We start from the raw sequence: 22,045 nt of genomic DNA on the forward strand, positions 1-22,045 counted from the left end.
CTTCATTCTTTCCCTTTACAAGGGCATGTACTGACAGGACAAAGAGTTCCTTTTAAACTAAAAGAGGGTAAATTTAGATTAGACATTAGGAAGAAATCCCTTACTGTGAGGGTGTTGAGGCACTGGCACAGGTTGCCCAGAGAAGCCGTGGCTGGCCCATCCCTGGCAGTGTTCAAGGTGAGGCTGGACGGGGCTTTGAGCAAGCTGGTCTAGTGGAAGGTGTCCCTGCCCATGTCAGGGGGGTTGGAAGTGGATGATATTACGGTCCCTTTTAAGCCAAACCATTCTGTGATTCTATGATTCCCTTTCTTATCATTTGCCCTCAAATGGTACTATAGCCCAGCAGGTTAGGAAATAAAAAACCTACATAATCAAAAGCATCTCCTGTTTCACAGGGCAGAGAATGTAAGTATGCATTGAAGAGAAAAAAGAGACACAAGTGTTGGAAAATGACTTGCCAAAAGATGATCACTCAGGTGAATGGCAGAGTCAGATTCAGAAACAGTTTTCTGCATGAAATTCCAACCTCACATTTCAAGAAATGGCAGCCAGTGGATATATTTTGGCAAACTGAGTTCTAACACTTACCAAGCCCTATGAAATTAAACCCCTACATAAATTTGTCAATCTGAAATTTGACTGCTCTTTCTGTATTTCTCCTTTTTACGCATCTTCTAAGGTACAGAATAAAGAACACTTTCACTTATCTGAAATACGGTTTAAAAATGATAAAATACACTTGTCCTTAGCTTTCAACTCAGACATGTCACAGCTATCATTACAGTCTATTTGCTTATAGGCAAGAGTGAATTACTGCTGTAACTCAGAGAGTAATTTTTGAGTTCAGTTTGATCATTTCTGCCATATACAAGCTGGGTATTAACAGAACTGAAAACACAAAATACTTTACAAAACCTTTTCCTTGCCACTGATTCTCTGGCTTTCACGGCTGGTAGCCCTGTTTCCTCATTGAGATGGCTGACAGCCTGAGGACTAATGCAAACAGAAAAAGCAGTATCTCACAGATCCTTTTTTCTTTGCCAGTAGCTGTCTTAGCAGCTGAAGGCAACATGCTTTCCCAACAAGAAAACATCATTATATGGCCTCTTCCTACCCATGAGGATTCACAAAGCAAGTTAAGATCCCTGCCAACTTTCAGATACACATGCAGGATAGCCTGTTTACAGAAAAACATGTATCTTTTCATTGACATTATTTTTTGTGTGCATTTAGCACACTTAGAACATAATGTTATTACCTAACCAATATCCTAACTCAGTTGTAACTTAATCAAGGAAACATTTAGTACACACACAAGAAGCAAAGAGGACATAACGAGAATGGAAATGTAAGAAGCAGCTGGATTCAAAACTGTTTCTTTTTAATTCTGCTTCAGTGAAAGACTAGCTGTCTAACCAAAGCTACGGCATAAGACATCACACTTCAAAACTGCTAGTAGCATCTCTGATTCAAATAACAATAAATGTATATCATGTCTACAGGGGGACTGCATGTGCTTGCGTATCAACAGAATCTGCCCTCAAGAGCAAAGACAAAAAAAAACCATAAATAATTAAGCCTTGCAAAAAAGTGGTGGTTTTTTCCTCATCATTGAAAAATTTGGTTTTGTTATGGTTAGGTCACAATCATAACAAAAAAGTCTCTGCTTTAAAAATCTTCTCTGTACTAATACAATGAAGAAGGTGAAGGAAGTTGTACTATTGTCTATTAAAGATATTTTATCAATGCAGATTACAGCTGCTCAGCCTCCTCCACAACGTGCAAGATTCACAGATAAAAGTCAGCAAGTTGGTTGGGAGTTGGAATTGGTTGTTGCTCATAGGGTTGGGTTGTTTTTTTCTTGGGGGGGTTTGGGGAGGGGGTTTATCACAGTCAGTGAGCCTTAATAAAGAAATTTTAAGTCAGTGAATTAGGCAGAAAGCCAATTCTATTCCTATCACACTGAGCCCATTCTAACATACCATACATTTTGTGCATCCAACCTCAATTGTTTAAATTTGTACAAGAATTAACAGCCTGTATCTTAATAACAAAAATGAAAAGAAAATTAGCTTACCCCTGCCAGCCAGCTGAAAGCACTTTGCAGTAATTTGTTAAACCTCACAACACTCATATGAAGCAAATAAATACAATTTCAATCTTTTAGAGATGGAGGAGAGAGGTGATGCAAGCAGTCTCAGTTGGTTTTTAAATGAACCATATGTCACAATAATATATACGGAATTTTGCCCCATCAAAACGCTGTCTGTAATTAGATGAGCTTGAGTCATACTCTGCTTTTCTGATCATGGGTTGCATTTTCTTTATGATCCTCAGAAATATTTGGAAATCTGCATAAATGCCAGAGATCTGAAAGGCTGCTGTTGCTTCTCTTTCTTTTGATCATGAGGATGCTGTTAAATTTTCCTCTGCTAACAGTCCATAAGAGACTGAAGTACATAAAGGAACAAACAAGCATTAAGTAAGACCCCAAAGCATTTTGGAGAATGGAATGTGTGCTTAAGGGACAGCCTGAACAAAAGAGACACCTGGAAAGTCCTGCTGATACAGAGAGGTATATATCAAAACTGCTCAGCAGGCAGAGCTAAGATGACAGAATAATGAAGGAGGGATGTTTATTTCCTAAATAGTAGTTTGATGAGGAATTTCAGAAGTCAAACATTCATCTAATATGACTGGAAGTAATATTACACAGCATCAAGATTCTGAGCACTACATATTTTACTGGAAATAATTAAATGTAATTAAAGGAGTAACTGCTTTAGCAAAAGAAGAAAACATCCTCCTGGGATTTTACTTAGTGTTTCTTCATTTCACATTTCTTTAAATGGCTGATATTTCGAAATACAAATATGCAAAATATATATCTGATATTTCAAAATACAAATATATAAAATACAGAATAAAATCCTCCGAATATTCATTTTCCCTGAAATACAATTGCACATTGCACGTTATACAGTAGGTGTGATTGATAAACTCAGAAAAGGATTTTTCATGTATGAGAAGCTGTATAAAGGAAAAAAAACAAAATATGAACCCAAAACAAGGCGAGAATATTCAAAGAGTATGGGAATGAAGGAGCTGTTCTGTGGTATACAGGCAGAGTTAAGTGTATTACTGAACAAGAATATTAAAAAAAATTGAATTTCACGAGTTGAGATTCTGAAAGAACAGAAGGCTCAGAAAACCGGAGAAGGACGCAATGTTAAGAGATAGCCATCCTCTGTGAAGCATGAAACAGTGAAACAATCCATGCATGAATGCTGCTCAGAAACAAAGCCCTGCTAGTCATTCTGTCAATGGAATTCTCTGAACATTTTGTGCCTTCCACACGATGGAATGAGCATGAAGGAATTTAAAGTCACTGAAAGAGGCATTAAGGCAATCCCACTTACAAAGTGGGAGTTGTGAAGATATATTCAAAACTTCAATAAAATGAGTCATTTCACCCAACTTTACAGAAATAGCTTATACTTTATTTGTGCCTAGAGTGTAAAACCTTCCTCTCCACCCATCAGTCCTTTACAGCTAGAGATGCAATTGCCTGCCAAGGTCTGTGTTTTCCCAAGTCAAATTAGTAGCACATTTTTTCTAAGAACTATCTCAGTAAGAAACTTGCATCATTATCCATAACATAGCTGCATTTTTTATTTATATTTATACCCAGTAATCCAAAACTACCTGCTGGCAGAAGAATTAAGCAACAGGCAATTAAAGCACTAAGGGAATTAATTTATAACCACAATCAAAAAAGTTTCCTGGTAAATGTTTAACAAAAGCATATTCCCATTCCTTCAACCAAGAATGAAACTGTCAAATTATAGCACTTCCTTATGCCAGGGTGTCTGCCAGTGGGAAGCTCAGAAAAAAACCACAATTTTAACCAAACATATCCTGTATCAGGCCCCTACGTAGTTCTTAGCTACATACACATAAGAAAAATTCATTTTCTTCAATACAACATATTGAAATATATGCAAAATGGTCTCCTTTCCTCCCACCCAAAAAATTACAGCTATGATAGCTGATGACAAAGATAAGACAAAATGACTGGAAGCACAAATAGCATTGTTGCATAGCAACTGTTGATGTACATATGGTGATGTTTATGGAACAGAATGTAGTTCATATTTAATGCTGAAATAATCCTGAAACCAGCCTAGACAGCAAGACCTAGACAGCAAGAGACAACTGTGCTTTGGATCCCTCTGCAGAAGCCACACTTCCCACCAGCTTTGCTAAACCGATGTTCGGGAACACCATGGCAGGTCTTTGTCATTTGCCCAGCAATGAAGACAATGAAAATGTCTCACACGTGCAAACAACCTTGCAAAGGAAGTAGACAGTTATTTTGCAATTACTACTTTTGGAGTGTATAGTACTCTGTATTATTCATTAGAGCTATTTCAAAACAGAAACAGAAACAGGAGAAACCCCACAGCTAGTCGAAACAGAAAGTGCACCACGTACGAAAGCCAGCATAGACCAGATTTTTAATAGTATCTGGGATGGAATCCACTTTACCCAGCTTTATAGTAGCCTAGATCTACTACACACTGCAGAAGACCAAGAAACTGCAATTCATTACACTTCAGACACAAAAAATGGCACCTCAAAAGAGGCTGCTGCTGTCCAATAACTAATATGGGACCACCAGAGAAAAGAGTTTCACAGTGTAAGAGCGATCAAGGACAACATGTACTAGTAGCAAGTTCAGCTAAGGCAAAACAAAACCCATAGAAAATACATTCAGAAGTCTAGAAATTACATCATGCAGGAAAAACTAAACTGCTTGCTTGCTCTAAGTGACCTGACGAGTCAATGTGAAGCGCTCAATTATCCAGAATATGTAAACTCCCTGAAGCATCTTCCAAGATGACAAAATATTTCAGAGGCAGCTTTGTTAGCCCTCATTCATTTTCTGAAACAGCATCAAAAAAGATGGCCACTACAACACAAGGATCCCAGGATTAGAGAACAGCACACTGAATAGATCTTAGGGCTTTTAATGTGCTCAAAAAAAAAAATAGGAAGAAAAAAAACAAACCAAAACCAAACCAACAAACCCACCACCAAAGAGACCCGTTACAGAAGAAACCCAACTGATTTATACCATTTGCTCCATTTTAGGTAAGTTCAGTCCTCCAGAAGGGTATTGACTGAGGTCAGCAGTGCATGAAGCACTTTTTTTATTCATATTTCATTTGCATAATCCCTCAAACGCATCCTTCCAGATGCAGCACTGCCCTGGGTTTAGCAGTAGCAGTCATTTTTCTCTTTCTTGGTAGCTGGTGCAGTGCTGTGTTTTGACTTTCAGCTGGGAACAGAGCTGAAAACAATGATGTTTTGGTTTGGCCAAGGACTTTGTGAGCCTCATGCTCTGCCAGGGAGGAGGGAAGCTGGGAGGAAGCAGAGATAGGACACCTGACCCAAACTGACCAAAGAGGTATTCCATATCACAGCACGTCATGCCCAGGATGTAACTGGGAGTTACCCGGAAGGGCAAGTGTGGACTGCAGGGTTTGAGGAGGTATTGGTTGGTGCTTGGTTGGGCTGGGGGGGGGGGCAAGTTATCGGTCACCTGGTGCTGAGGTGTTGTATTCTCTTCCCTTGTTATTTCCTTTATCATTCTTATTATTGGTGGCAGCAGTAGTGATTTGTGTTATACCTTAGTTACTAAACTGTTCTTATCTCAACCCGTGGGAGTTGCATTTTTTTTTCTGATTCTCCTCTCCGTCCCTCCAGGAGTAGGGGGAGGGCAAGAAGAGGGGGGGAGTGGGTGAACAAGCTGTGTGGCATTGGTTAAACCACGACAAGCACTAGCCATGCCATCTGCAGTTCCAAAGCAGCTTAATCTTTGGCCCACAATTCAAATTGGCATCTTGATATTGTAACATAGAATAGAATAGTTAGGGTTGGAAAGGACCTTAAGATAGAATCACAGAATCATAGAATAGTTAGGGTTGGAAAGGACCTTAAGATAGAATCACAGAATCATAGAATAGTTAGGGTTGGAAAGGACCTTAAGATCATCAAGTTCCAACCCCCCTGCCATGGGCAGCGACACCTCACTCTAAACCGTATCACCCAAGGCCTTGTCCAACCTGGCCTTGAACACTGTCAGGGATCGAGCATTCACAACCTCCCTGGGCAACCTATTCCACTGCCTCACCACCCTAACAGGAAAGAATTTCCTCCTTATATCCAATCTAAACTTCCCCTGTTTAAGTTTGAACCCATTACCCCTTGTCCTATCACTACAGTCCCTAATGAAGAGTCCATCCCCAGCATCCCTATAGGCCCCCTTCAGATACTGGAGGGCTGCTATGACGTCTCCACGCAGCCTTCTCTTCTCCAAGCTGAACAGACCCAACTTTCTCAGCCTACCTTCATATGGGAGGTGCTCCAGTCCCCTGATCATCCTTGTGGCCCTCCTCTGGACTTGTTCCAACAGATCCATGTCCTTTTTATGTTGAGGACACCACAACTGCACACAATACTCCAAGTGAGGTCTCACGAGAGCAGAATAAAGGGGCAGGATCACCTCCTTCAACCTGCTGGTCACACTCCTTTTGATGCAGCCCAGGATACGGTTGGCTTTCTGGGCTGCAAGCGCACTCTGCCGACTCATGTTCATTTTCTCATCGACCAACACCCCCAAATCTTTCTCTGCAGGGCTGCTCTGAATCTCTTCTCTGCCCAGCCTGTAGCTGTGCCTGGCATTGCTCCGACCCAGCTGTAGGACCTTGCACTTGTCATGGTTAAACTTCATGAGGCTGGCATCAGCCCACCTCACAAGCATGTCAAGGTCCCTCTGGATGGCATTCCTTCCCTCCAGTGTATCAACCGAACCACACAGCTTGGTGTCATCGGCAAACTTGCTGAGGGCACACTCAATCCCACTGTCCATGTCACTGACAAAGAACCAGTCCCAACACCGATCCCTGAGGGACACCACTCATCATTGGTCTCCAGCAGACACTGAGCCATTGACCACAACTCTTTGCATGCGGCCACCCAGCCAGTTCTTTACCCACCGAATGGTCCACCTATCAAATTGATGTCTCTCCAATTTAGAGACAAGAATGTCATGTGGGACAGTGTTGAACGCTTTACACAAGTCCAGGTAGATGACATCAGCTGCTCTACCCATGTCCGTCAGTTCTGTAGCCCCATCATAGAAGGCCACCAAATTGGTCAGGGAGGATTTTGCCTTAGCGAAGCCATGCTGGCTGTCACCAAGCACCTTGTTGTTTTTCGTGTGCCTTAACATGGTGCACTTTGCAAAAGAAAACGGAACCAGATTACAAACGCTTTTCACCAAAATATGCTAATTTTAATTTGCAAAAAAAAAAATACTGGTCTGTGAAAGTAAGAATTAATGAACTTCAATTTCCTGTGACTCCATCTTACTGTGGATTGACTTATGTACAAAGATGTGCGAGTTTTTATCGAGTCTTTTTGCATGCTTGATATAATTATAGTGTTTTTTAACATGTGGACTTTCTGGCATCAAATAGGCTAACAGACTTTCTTTCAGTTGGGATAGCCACATAGCCATATAGTTTTGTTCCACTCTTCAGACACCAGATTTTTCACACTAGCCATAATTCACTACAAAACTTGTTGAAATTGGCTTTGGAGCTCAAAACATATTGGCAATACATATTTAAACACAAGAGTGTGGCTGCAGGAACATGGTGTGTGTAAGAAATCTGACTGGAATTTGGAGTATCTCTGTCATACTCATCTTTACAACCAAAAAAAGTCATGCAAGAAAAGCACATTAAAGTTTATTTTTGATTGTGCTGCCAATGCCAGCTTTAACACAACAGCAACACATTTTAGCCATTTTGCATTTAAGCAAGTTTCATGAAAGCTCACTGACTGCATGTGATGCTTGCTAACCTCAAGCAAAAACAATTTTGACAGGGTCTATGCTTATTCCGTGCTTCATTCCAAACATTTCTAATGTCAGTAACTACCCTTTGTTCCCAGTTAATATAATAACTTCTACTCAAAAGATCCATGGTCCTTGAATAACTTTTTCTAGTTCCTAAGAAATGCAAATTTTTTAGTTGATTGCATAAAAATTGGACAGGTTCTAAGTACCTAAGTTTCTGAGACACTGGTATTACAGATGGTAAACCAGAAATAAATGGGCAACTTCTCGTTACAACATTCCAATGGCTTCCATTCTAACTGATGACAAATATTCCACATTCTAGTTAAGCATACGCACCCACTGCAGCTTAAGTAATCATCAGAGGTTTTTGAAGCAGTATTTTGTATCAAAAGGTGTCTTGGAAATCAAAATTCCATGAGATTTGAGTCAAACATGCAAAAGTCACCAAATAATGCCAAATACATCTTCACACCTAAAATCTCTTTCCTTCGACAAGCATTCTGAGGTTAAGGCACAGAGAACTGGAAAAAGATGAGGCACTGCTAAAACGTTTGCAACATTCTTGAAAACTGGCTCCCTACCTCTTTTCACATTTGTAATCTATGAATTATAAACTCCAGTATTCTTAGAGTGCTGCAAGTTGCATACTCTAAAATACAAATTTTTTTTTAAGTGAGAAACCAGTAACACGATTACATTCGTTTCAGGGAAAGGGGTGATAACAAATGAAAAGTGCCTGAGTTGTAGCATAAAAGCTTGCATTTCTAAACATGCAAGAGCTCCGCTTTCTAAACACAAATAAGACAGCCAAGCTATTTGTACTTTAATATCTCAGTGCTCAGCCATTAAATCTTTAAATAGATTTTTAAAAGGAGGTGGTCAGTCTTACTAAGTATTCTAGCTCTGTGCTGTGAGTTACAATTCTCCTTCCCTCATTTATCTGATAAAATGTCACATTGCCGTTACAGCAATTACTTGCCAGCCAATGGACATCAAAAAATCAGAAGGTTGTCATGCTGTAGGTCTCTGCCCCACAGAAGACAGAAATAGCAGAAAGTATTACTATCATTTGTCTTCTAGGGGCACCAAAACTTAAGTGCTTGAAGCTGAGATACCTTTTGCAGACAATGAGACATGCTCTGCAGACACCTTCTTTCTGTCTCAGAACATTCAGAACACGACCATGTAATTTCAGTAGAAAATCTTACAGCACACAGGAGCTACACACAAGGCAGTCTGCTGAACTTACTGTACAGTGTAACATGACCATGTCACAGAATCACAGAACATACTGAAATTGTAACAAATAAGTTGAATTCTAACTTACCTACTGAAGTTTCTGTGAACACTGTTAAGGTCTGTCCTCCCACACTTTGCAAAAGAAATGGATGCTCCCTTGGTGCACTGACTGAAGCAGGTTTTCCTCCAATATCACTGATACTTGCAAGCTCTTCATTCAAAGTAAATGACACCTAACAGTCACAATTACCACAGTGTTACTAAACAGACTCAATTACTCAGCTTTACAAGTTATGGGAAACAAAAAGAAAGAAAACACGAGCAGTATAGCACATTTTAATTGCAAAAACATAGCGAGTGGGATAAGAGTCTTACTATACTGATCTCTTGTTGAAACGCAGAATTCAAAGCTTTCATATACTTACTAAAATCTACTCATCTTTTAAAAAAATCATAAATTACTTCCTCCTGAAATTGGAGAACAATTTGATTTTACTTATTAAAATGTAAAGCATGATAGGTTTCCAGACACTGTTCAGTATGAGTGCTTTAAAATGTTTCACACAGACAGCTGAGTTCCAGAAAAATTGCTAATGTACCACAAGTGTCACTAGTCTGAGGACTCCTGAATCACATGCAGAGGCTTAAATACAGTTCTTTTACTATTGTTTACATTGTATGCCCAATACAGGAGCTGAGAAGTACTGGGTGACTGGGTAGCCAGAATCTTTAGCTGCAGGACACAGCAAGAAACCTGAAGGGGGCTATTTCTGGATGGCTATGTGCTTTTCCTGTAAGTTCTGCTATAGCCCCATTCTGCCATGCAGCAACAGGGTCCCTAGGAAGCCACCTCTTCTCATGGGGTTCTTCACCACATGGCTCTACATGGACTGCAAAATGAGCTCTGAGGCTCTCATCACAATTTTGGTGTGGAGCTCACTAAATTAGGAAGGTTGGCTCATACTCTAGCATAGAAGAGACCAAGCAAACACCCAAACCTCCAGTAGAACTCTCTCCACTCATTCAGAAAAGAATTTGGCCAGGTAATCAAAGAGCAAATGCAGCTTGCTTCCCTGCCACTTTTTTTGTCCACAGCTTCTTCCAATGCAGTCACAGGCCTATGTGGCATTTGAAGTAATTCTAACTGATGAAACTTCCCATAACTTCTATAAAGGAGACAGGAAGTTACTCTCATACACTGAGGTTGCTAATAAAAGCAGTTACCTTTGCATGCAGAACAATCTTCAATTTGCTTTATATTTAGTAGGACCAAATTCCAAATATATAATAGAATACCTTCTGAAATTGCAAACCTTCCATCTCAACTTCTTTTGCTTTACTGTCATCCTTCTTAGTTCTGACAGCCTTCTGCACTAACACATCTCAAAATGTTTAGAGAGAAGGTTGCTATATGACTGCTGCTACAGATGGGTAAACAAACTTAGCAAACAGAGACCAAAGAAAATCCAGGGACAGAGCTCATATGTGTAGAATTTGCGCCTCTCGATTCTCTGGTACAATGCATCATTACAGGTGTAGCAAAAAATATGTGACCAGCATGTTCTAATCATAAAACAGAAACCCAGCATGAATAAACATGAATAGAAACTAGCATGTTCTAAACAATTTTTTCAGAATTCAAAATGTAACACATTCACAGCCTCTGTATTTAGTAATTACTTACTTCTGTTCTTCCTTGATTTCTGCAAAAGAAAATATTTAATGTTTTAGTTTCCATAATCTAATTCCACAAGTTTAGCTTCCCTGATAAAAAAGCAAATTCATAATCTAGTTTTGTTACTTATCTTTGCTCCTGAGCTGCTCAGTATTTTTTTTTTTTGTCATGCTGATGCCCAAGAATAAATGGGAAAAGTCAGCAGGTGAGAACAGAAGCAGCAAAATAGCACATGTAAGTTAAAGTACATTCTCCATCTAGTTGTGCATATTTCTTGAGTTTAAGAAATCAAACATCACATAAACACTCCCCACTACAATTTCAGATGATATATAATTTATTTTCATAATCACTACACAAGCAGGTACCATTCAGGTATCAGAGAAATATGCACAGTATTTGCAAGAAACAGAGTTATGTATTATAAGAGATGCAACATAATCTACTTTACCACAGGTAACTTCTATAAAATGCAACCAGTAAAGGTACCATAAAGGCTTACTTGGCAATCCTTAGTTTTCCCACTTCACCTCTTCCTGAAGCCTTATTCCACTGCTGTGACAAGTATTTGGGGACCTAAAACAAGAAGACAGATCTCAAAAAAAAGCAGATTTTAGAATTCTGTATAAAGTATGTATGTGTATATAATTAAATGCTTTTACCTTGACCACTTCAGATTACAATATGAACCAAATATAGTAGACAATACAGAATCACAGGATAGGTTAAGTTGGAAGGGACCTTAAAGCTCATCTAGTCCAATTCCCCTGCAATAAGCAGGGTCATCTTCAACTAGACGAGGTTGCTCAAAGCCCTGTCCAGGCTGGCTTTGAACACTGTCAGGGATGGGGCAGCCCCAGCTTCTCTTGCCAACCTGTTCAAGTGCCTCACCACCCTCATAGTACAGAATTTCTTCCTTATACCTAATCTAAATCTACCTTCTTTCATTTTAAAGCCATTCCCCCTTGTCCTGTGACTACAGGCTCTTGTTAAAAGTCCCTCTCCAGGTTTCCTGAGGCCCCCTTTAGGTACTGGAGCTGCTCTAAGGTCTCCCCAGAGCCTCCTCTCCTCCAGGCTGAACAAGCCCAAATTTCTCAGCCTGTCTCCAGAAGAGAGGTGCTCCAGCCCTCTGAGCATCAATGTGGCCCTCTTCTGGACTTGCTCCAACAGCTCCATGTGTTTCTTATGTTGAGGACACCAGAACTGCAAACTGCTCCAGGTGGGGTCTCATGAGAGCAGAGGGGCAGGATCACCTCCTTCAACCTGCTGGTCATGTTCCTGGTTGATGCAGGCCAGGATACGGCTGCACAAAGCAGAGGTCAGTGCAGGGACAGGAACAAGCAGCCCTGCTTAACCTCATACATCCAAGAAATAAAAGCTGCTCCAAGCTGCAAGGATATAACTCCACACAAATTCCTTCAGTTACAAAGGTTTTGGTGTCTGTAGCATTGGGTGGCCTGGGCTCATAATGGACAGTACAGGCACCTCCTTTACCAATCAACAAGCTGGAAGCTATCTTTCCAAGTGGACCCATTTCTCTTCTTTTCCCATCAATGTACTGTTAGGTGAAATCACAGCCTACCTCTTCAATCTCTGGCCAAAAAAGTACCAGTTAACTACTGCCAGGTAAAGTGCACCCCAAGAGCCAGTGCGCTTCCACAGCCAGCCTCAGCACCTTGCTGCTGTTGCTGCCACTGTGCCATATGCCCATGTATGCTCACGCTCCTCAGACTCCCACATGTGTCCCAGACGTGATGATGCATGCACGGCTCTGTGCAGCAGCAACAGCATTTCTTTTTGCGGACAGAGTAATGCCTGGAGAATGTGTCCCATGCTCAACAGAGTTACGCTGGTTCTCCTTACAGACAAGCTTAAAAATTACATTTATCTGTGAAATCAAATGATAAGTGTTTGTTCTGATATAAGGTGCTATTGCTGATGAACACCTATAAATCTCAATACTTGTATGAGTGCACAGTTCAAAAGGTGGCCTGCCCAGAGAGGAGTTCCCAACTCAGCTCATATGTCCCTGCATCCAGCCCTAGCGAGGCACCTCAAGCCTCAAGCAGTTTATCCCCAGAGGAACAAGGAACTTGTCTATCTTCTGCACTTCACTGCATGCCATCAAGTTGTAGCCCTGTCTACCTTTCCTCGCAAGAAGACACTTCAATCAGTTATAAGCACAGAGCACAGTGTTTTGCAGATCACATGGATTTGCAGATCAGTTTCCATATCACCACCATTCAGCGATTCTGGTTGTCTTTTCTATGATGGCTGTTTATAAAGACTGGACATGACATATTAGCACAACAATGAGAGACTGGAGGAGTTTTTCCCATACACACAAGCTATTAGACGTAGAAGTACTGTGGCACATCAAGGGATGGAATACAGACCTGAGGCAATACGGGACAATCTCACATCTAGTTTAAATGTAACACGTGCAAGTGATATGAAACCTAGATTCTTTTCTAAAGGAAAGAGCTGAACGCAGCCTAAGAGAAACTACTATTCTTTCCTTCTAACCTCCTTCTTTCTAATAAAGATGCATCAGTTGTTGTGAGAAGATCATCTTAAAGACCTACAGCAGTCTCAGTGCCCAGCAAAACAGTGACTTGTTAAAAGAAAAAACATTTACTGTTCCGACACCACATACTACAGTATTCCAGTGCAGGAACTTTCTAACTTTTTTCTTCATATGCTCATGACACATCAGGACAAATGTACAATCTGTAATTTTGCAGCAATGTTCTTTACTGGTACAGAAAAGTTTATTCTGGCTCTCACAGTCCACAGCAACTGAAAACATCTGTGCCCACACAGAAAAATGGTGTGAGACACAGACAGTGAGAAAGTACTAAGCTATGCCTGTGGCATTTTCTGTTTCAAATAGCAAAGAGGCACATCACAGTCTTGCATAGAGTAAGCCAAGCTCTACTCCACAGCTCAGAAGGCAAGAAGCCTGTTCCAAGAACTTGCTGACAAACAGTAACTTACATTTACCTGTTCTTCAAAAAAAAAACAACATTTAGAAAGCATCATAGTACTCGTGCTTAGCACTTTCCTTGGTCTCACAGTACCCTATGAAGTGCTGTGGAACAGCTGGAAAAATCTGGAGGTTCTCCATCTGCTCAGCCAAACTTAATGTCAGTCCAGGTATCCATAAAGTCCTAACACTGGGTCAAAAACACCACAAATGCACATCAAAAATCCATGAGTTGGCACAATCCATCAATAAAGATTTTTTTTCCCCACAGGTTTCAAAGTGGTTATTTTCTACAGTGGATCTTCTACTGGATTCATGCCAGATCAGGTATCATTTTCTTTCTAAAGCCAAGATAAATGTTATGACATGTGCTCCAGCTGACTCAACAGAAATAGTACTATGTGCTCGTACCTAATCTGTATCTAATTTATATTGCCAGGTGATCAGGTAGACACACAGCAGGCATGAGTGGACAAGGACTGAAGGACTCACATGTTATTAAAATCACTGACTAAGAATCATAGGATAGATAGGGCTGGAAAGGACCTGTGTAGCCAGTTCTCCCGATAGCTTCCTGAGGGGGCCTACATTGTCCCTAGTCTGTCTTTTATCCGCTACGTACCTACAGAATCCCTTCCTGTTATCCTTAACATCCCTAGCCAAGTTTAATTCTAACTGGCCCTTAGCTTTCCTAACCTAGTCCTTAGCTTTCCAGACAACATCCCTGTATTCTTCCCAGGCTGCTTGTCCTTGCTTCCACCTTTTATAAGCCTCTTTTTTCCTTCCGATTTTCCTCAGCAGCTCCTTATCCATCCAAGGAGGTCTCCTGGCCCTCCTGCTGCACTTCCTTCTAGGTGGGATGCAACACTCCTGAGCTTGTAGCAGGTGATCCTTGAATATCAACCAATAGTCTTGGGCCCCCCTGCCCTCTAGGGCTATATCCCATGGAACCTTACTAAGCAGGTTCCTGAAGAGGCCAACGTCTGCTCTCTTGAAGTCCAAGCCAGTGAGCCTGCTGCACACTCTTCTCACTGTCCTGAGGATCTCAAATTCGACCATCTCATGATCGCTGCAACCAAGGCTGCCCTGGAGCATCACATTTCCAACAAGCCCTTCCCTGTTGGTGAGCACGAGGTCAAGCATGGCACCTCTCCTTGTCGGTTCCTCTATTACTTGCAGAGGAAGTTGTCTTCCACACAATCGAGGAACCTGGATTGCTTGTGCCGAGCTGTACCATTGCTCCAACAGATGTCAGGGTGGTTACATCATTACTATGAGAACAAGGGCCTGTGAGCGTGAGGCTTTTTCTATCTGTCTATAGAGTGCTTCATCCACAGATTCCTCTTGATCGGGCAGTCGATAACAGATCCCCACAGTAATGTCTCCCATTGTTCTCCCTTTAACCCTGCCCCACAAACTCTCTGTCGACTGCTCACCTGTCCCCAGACAGAGTTCCATATTCTCCAGCCTATCCCTAACATAAATAGCAACTCCCCCTCCCTGCTTGCCAGGTCTGTCTTTTCTGAACAGCCTGTAACCTTCCACTCCAACACTCCAGTCACAGGAGCCATTCCACCATGTTGCTGCGATGCCTATTATATCATACCCCCGTAGACAAGCACACATCTCTAATTCCTCTTGCTCCCCATGCTACGAGCATTTGTATAGAGGCATCTGAGCTAAGCTCCAAATGAAGCCATCTCACTGCCTGGAGCGGCTGGAATATCTCTACATTGCTCTGAGCATTTATTATAGGTGCTGGCAACTGACTGAGAGTGTTGGGATGGAATGATGCCCCCCTCCCACAACACATCTAGTTTAAAGCATCCTTGACCAGTCTGGCAAGCCTTCTACCAAAACCACTCTTCCCCTTCTATATCAGAGCAGCTCCACCAGCCCCCAGTAGACCTGGTCTACAAACTTGGGTCTTGTGTTCAAGACACCCAAACCCCTGACTATGACTAATAATGTAGACAGACAGGGATTTTTTTCAGATTAAGAGGTTGCAGATCAGTCCTACTTCTTTCAGCTGCATGGGAAATGGTCTCAAAGAATGAAATTAATAATCTTTCTCCTGGCCTACCTGCAGTCAAGGGCTGTGCAGGGGAAGAAAAAGGGATATGAAGGACTGTGATCAAAAGATTACATCTATGCACAGATAATTCTGCTAAAACCAGATGGTTCTCTCAAAACCACATGTGAAATTCTGTAGCTCCACACTAGCAGCGCAAACAATCACAGGAATGACTAAATAGTCTTACACACTGCAGATATCTTAATTTGCCACTTTCTTTTAGCTTTAGCATAATAGAAGTTTAACATCTTGAAAGAACATACAAAAAACAAGGGTGACCAGCTTTCACAGAAAGAGCACAAATAATGTTCAAAGATCCCACAGCAGGATTTTGAAGAATATATATCCACAGAAAGACTGCCTTGTGGACAGAGCACCTCACATACTAAAAGACTATTAAACATTTTCAAGACAAGTGGCCTTTATTGTGGGATTTGTAGGTAAGAACACTCTTCTCTCAGAAACCCATACGATTTAATCACGAGAAGAAACCTGACGTACCAAGTAGCATCACTCCAAGACCTCTTGACATTGCTGCTTTCTACTTGCTATTCATATCACACAAACACCTGGGCTCCAGAACACCAGGCACCCTTCAGGTAGGGTATGACACGAGGGCCACTGCCCCACGCATCTTTCAGCTTATTCATAGCTTTATATCTGCCTTTGGAACAAAAAACACAAAGCAGGCCCTCTCTGTAACAAACCACTTCCAATTTTCTGTGTGAAATTTAATCAGTTCTTTCTCTATATAGCAATCCATACGTAGTACGTACATCAGAAACTGAGTGAGGCTGATGTCAGTATCTATGTATTCATTTTCCTTTGAACATCCAAAAAAGAAATTATATCAAGATATCCTCTTTCTAAATACAGATCAATGCAGCAGATTAAATAAATAAATAAAGAACCCAAACCATCACACAGGGAATAAAAAAAAATAACAATTCTAATGGCTAACACTAAATGGGCTTTGCTTTATCACAAGTACATAACCAACAGTTCTTATAATATTTCCTTATCTTAGCTTTCACTGAAAACACAGAAAAAAAAATTTGTGCTGCTTTCTGGGTTTGTACTAAAGCAACTCAATTGCTGGTACCTCCTTTTACTGCTCATGCTTCTAAAAGACTCATCACTACATTTTTTATTGCCTGTTAAATAGTCTCTTTGTAGTATTTCTTGTGCTGGCACAATATATGCTAAAAGGAAATTAAATAAACTAGATTTTTTTATTCCAGCAGAACTGACTGCTCTCTCCCTCAGACGAAGGATAATTTCAGCCTTATTACCCTATACAAAAGAAGAAAAAAATGTACAGGTGCTACACACTGTCATGCCTTCATGTGTTGAACGTCCTAGTAACAAGGAAGGTTGTTTCCAAGTTCAGGTCTGAAGGAATTCAAAAGATAAAATCCTGCACATCCCTTGCTATGGCTATTAACATTAGCAACTTTGTAATATTTTTTTATCATCATTATTATACAAGGCGGCAGACAAATTATAAATTCAGATCATGTGCATGAAGGATTAGATTAACACTTACTTGGAAGAGCAATATTTAAGTGTTCCTTTTAGACCAGCTTTCCCAGGCTCTGTGCTGAGTGGCATCAACCATAAGCACAGACGTGCCTGAAAATTCCTGTCTTGCTTCAAGAAACACCAAACTGTCAGCCTAAAAGACAAGCAAGTTCAGGGCCCTGCCTCCAACTGCAGTCAACAGTGGGTGCTTCAGAGGAAGAGGAGAACATAAGAAAAAAAGGTATTTCTCCAACATGCTCTTCTAATTTCTAGGATCTTTTACTCAGAAACCTTGGTGTATGGACGCACACTTATTTTTAATCTCTCAATATGATTTTCCTGCCTGAATTTGTCTAATGGCTTTCTGAGCTTCTGCACTTTTGACATTCACAGCTTCCAAAATTTAACTACATATTGTACAAGATGGTACCGCTTTGTTTGCTCTGAGTCCCATCAGATGAACTGACACACCCCTAAGTCTTGTGTCCGAGCTGACTCTTCCCTACTCACTACTTCCTTATTCACCTGTGACACTACTCACGCCTTCAGACTTCTGTAAGCTTTTCACATCAATCATCTTGCCAGTCTGACAGGTAACAACATATATAGGAGTTCCCTCCATAGCCTCCATTCCTTGTTCCTCAGATCATCCCAGGTGCACTTCTCTGTACTGCTTCTATACAGGTCCACTTTATAACTTCCACAATGGGGAAGATGAGATCAGAACTACACACAATATTCAAGATACAGGCAACATGGTAGCACAATGTTTTCTCTTTTGTTCTCTGTATCTTTTGAATCATGCCTAATGTTGAATCTGCTCATCTGACATGCCATTCTTAGGGAGTTATCCACATCTACTGAAAACCTAAACCTCCTTCTGAATGACAACAACCCGCTGCGAACCAATTGCTGTGTACGTATAATTAGGATAGTTTTTCTCTGTGCACATCAGGTTACATTTTTCTACTCTGAATTTCATCTGCCATTTATCATCCTGTCACTTGGGATGTCTTGATATACTCCTGCAGCTTTCTTCTGTCAGCTTTCATTTTTACTGTCCTGGATAAGCTGTTACAATTACAGCACTATGAAGTGCTCATTATGGTTTCACAAAACCAGACATTCGGGTGTCAGTACAAAAGAGGAAGCCAGATGTAACGACTCACCCATCACCAGAACTTTTACAGAGCAAAGCAAGTCACAAACTGCCCACCATTTCCATGGGCCACAATGAGATATTCTGGAAGCTGATATATGATTATGTCACAGCCCTTCACTGCCCTGGACCAGTATCTGGGTACTACCATGTCCCCACAGAGTCTTTCAAGTTCTGAGCTTGTTCCTTGTATCTCCAAAACAGAAAGAGGTGACTACTGCTTCTCTGCAGACAGAGCAAACATAGGACTAGAAAAACAGGCAAATCCACAGACGACAAGAAGGGAGATAGGGCACGTATTTCCCCACCCTCAGCTGTGAGTCTCTTCTTTTCTGAACCAGTGCTTGCTGTGTCCAGCAGAAGGGGCCAAGCCATCCTGACAGAAAGCCCCTCCACGGAGGAGAGCTGACAAGCTGGCAGTAGCTGCAAGCGTGGCCCTGCACCAGCTTTGACTTTTGTACCTTTTCATAGCACCTTCGCTATAGCTGTACTTCTTTAGCATGAGGTAAGCTGTAGTGATGAGACAAAGGCGTTTATTTTCTTTGAGGTATTTTTGTTTGTTTGTTTAACCGGAATGTGAATTTGGGAATACTCAAACTTTCACCAACTCCGAGAGTTTTAGGAAAACAAAAGTTACAGTACCATGTTTGTTACCCCTACTAAAGCCCAAGCCAAGGACAGCTGGAAAGAGCCCACTCTTCCCTGAGGAAATCCATGTTATTGAGAAGTATCCTTGCCCAAGGCAGGGGGATTGGAAGTAGCTGATCTTCAAGGCCCCTTCCAACCCAAACCATCCTGTGAATCTGTGTACCCCGCCAGCTGCCCAGGAAGACGCCGCGTCCAGCTACTCGCCCAGCCCCTCGCCTACCAGGTGGGAAACGGGGGCAACACAGCCCCGGGGAAGCCTCAAACGGGCAACCCCAGCTCCTGCCGCTCCCCAGGCATGGCATGGCACGGCCCAACTCCGCGCTGCTACCCGGCCTCTTCCGCCGGACCCGCCAGCCCGAGCACGGTGTGTGGGGGGTGAGATAGGCCCAGTCGCCACAGGCCAGGCCGCGCCACGCCGGGCCTAGGGTTGTGCCGGCGGCTTCTCACCTTCACCAGCCACATGCCGGTGTTCTGCTTGGCCCCGGTGAGGTCCAGCTCGCCCTTCTCACTCATGGCGGTGCCGGGATAAGGCGCAGGACGGGGCTAGTGAGCGATACACGCGACTAGTTCTTCCGGCTCCTGCGTCTGCTGTATCCGCCCAGCAGCTCACCGTCGGCAGACGGTGGCCTACGGCGGTCAAACCTCCTCCATTCGCGGACCACGGAGGCAGAGAGGTGGGGCTCGTGTTCGAGTCCCCGCCCTGGCGCTGTCGCCGGCAAGGAGGGCCTCGACATGTCAGCGACAAAGTCTACTTCCCCCACCCCTCTTACACCCCCCCCCCCTTTACAGGAAGGGTTGTCTGAACATGCTGGAGAATGGCAGCAACACGTTCTACAGAAACGGGAGGAGCAGTCTGGAGAGGAAGACCCCACCGTAACAGTGCTCTTCCTTGGGGGCCGGAAATGGCGCGGTGGGAGTGGCTCCGGGGAAAGGGGTCAAAGCGTCACAGAGTCCCCAGGTATCACAAAACTGAGGAAAAATAAAGCAGGTGAATCCTTTACCATAGGTAGAAAGTGAAGAATTAGGCTTAGCTTTCCTTAAGGGAGACTTACGGTGAAGCAGTGGAACACGCTGAAGGTGGGATGGTGTCTTGGACACTGAAATTAAGTCAGGAGAGGGTGTGCGTCTGCCCATCCTGCTTTGAGATGGGGGTGTTGGGCTTTGGTAACCTCTCAAAGTCCCTATTATATGTCTCTGTTCCTAACACCGGGGACACCACTGTGGACATGGAAAGTATTTTATTACCTTCCTCTCTGCAGTGTTCCTTTACACCTTCACTGAGATGAACTCCTTTGTCTTTTCTCCACTCATACTAAACAACCTCAGTTAGTTCAATTATGCCTCATAGGTCATATTTCCCAGACCTCTGGTCATGCCCATTGTTCTTTGAATTCTCCTGAGTACAGGTTTACATCCTCCTTGTAGTCTGCTTGCAAAACAGTGAAGGTCATACTCTGGGACTGCACCAACAGCAAGCAGGGAGTATGTCTGGTACAGTCAGACATTGTTCATCTGGCTTGCAGAAAGCAATCTATTACATTTCAGATATGATAGCCTGTCTTTCTAATTACAGGCAAGCATCTAGGTAACCAAGAACAGCAATGCTTTCATGTGTACCTGAAGCAACAACAACTAACGCTGAACTATTCTGATTAGGTTCAGTTGCATTTTAAAATTACTTTTGTTTTTACACTGGACCTGTTTCTGTCTGCCGAGTGCAGCTGGGAGTGTGCATGATGCTTGTACCACTAGTCAGCTTCCACTAAAAGTTCAGATTTCTGTAAGACAACCTTTCACAGACACACCAGAGGCATCTCCTCAAATGCTAATGAAAATGTTAGAGATGCATCTCCATAGTGGTAAAAACAGCCATCATTCCTGGCACTGGGAAAACCCCAAATATTATAGGTCTAAGACCTGTAGGTTTTGTTTACCTGGGAAAAGAGTGAATCTACACAGACAAACACCATCACTTTACAGTGGCTCTTACTCCACTAATTGCTTTTGGGTCCAGTTCCACCAATTCTCTGTGCTGTGCATAGGACAGTATATTCTTTCAGAACAGGGCAGTGAATTTCCTCCAAGTGAAACCCAAGGGCAGAACTGGATATCCAAGATGGTTATATAGATACAGCCGTATGCTGCCTTGCACTCTGTACCCAGCACAGTCTTCCAGCATAACTCCAAGAAACACTCCACCCTTGGCTGCAGCCAAAAGCTCTCAGGCCATTTTTAAGGATACACGCTGTTCCCCATGCTGCTATAAAACAACTTGGTGATGGTCTGGCAGAAATGAGGGGCTCAGTGATACAATTTTCCTAGAATCCCAGGGTGGTTTGGATTGGAAGGGACCTTAAAGCTCATCTAGTTCCACCCCCCTGCCATGGGCAGGGATACCTTTCACTTGGAGGTTGCTCCAAGCCCCGTCCAACCTGGCCTTGAACACTGTCAGGGATGGGGCAGCCACAGCTTCTCTGAGCTCCCTGTTCCAGTGTCTCACCACCCTCACAGGGAAGAATTTCTTCCTTATCTCTAATACAAATCTACATTTTTTTCAGTTTAAAGCCATTCTCGCTTGTCTTGTCAGTACAGGGCGTGAAGAAAAGTCAGTACCTTTAGGTACGGAAAGGCCAAAATAAGATCTCCCCTGAGCCTCCTCTTCTCCAGGCTGAACAAGCCTAACTCTCCCAGCCTATCTCCACAGGAGAGGTGCTCCAGCCCTCTGAGCGTTTTTGTGTCCCTCCTCTGGACTTAGTCCGACAGGTCCATGTCTGTCTTGTGCTGGGGACCCCAGAGTTGGATGCAGTACTTTG

At 42.4% G+C, this 22,045-nt stretch overlaps 1 protein-coding gene across 2 annotated transcripts in view; it reads right to left on the reverse strand.

Annotated features, from left to right (window-relative positions):
• Positions 1–19,886, reverse strand: part of GTF2F2 (general transcription factor IIF subunit 2) — a 93,236-nt gene extending 73,350 nt beyond the window's left edge. The window contains exons 1-4 of one of the 2 annotated variants that reach the window (XM_061369922.1): positions 19,680–19,886; positions 11,347–11,420; positions 10,854–10,872; positions 9,258–9,402 (exon numbers count right to left, since the gene is read on the reverse strand). In XM_061369922.1, the coding sequence (XP_061225906.1) occupies positions 9,258–9,402; positions 10,854–10,872; positions 11,347–11,420; positions 19,680–19,745 (304 nt within the window). In that variant the 5' untranslated portion in view covers positions 19,746–19,886. The remainder of the gene's footprint in view (positions 1–9,257; positions 9,403–10,853; positions 10,873–11,346; positions 11,421–19,679) is intronic. The other variant, XM_061369921.1, reaches the window with a different exon arrangement.
• Positions 19,887–22,045: the final 2,159 nt, after the last annotated feature.

This window comes from Neopsephotus bourkii, unplaced genomic scaffold, assembly GCF_033783945.1.
Source record: "Neopsephotus bourkii isolate Nb327-2 ecotype Australia unplaced genomic scaffold, CSIRO-AGI_Nbou_v1 NB_1520, whole genome shotgun sequence".
Classification (NCBI taxonomy): Eukaryota; Metazoa; Chordata; class Aves; order Psittaciformes; family Psittacidae; genus Neopsephotus; species Neopsephotus bourkii.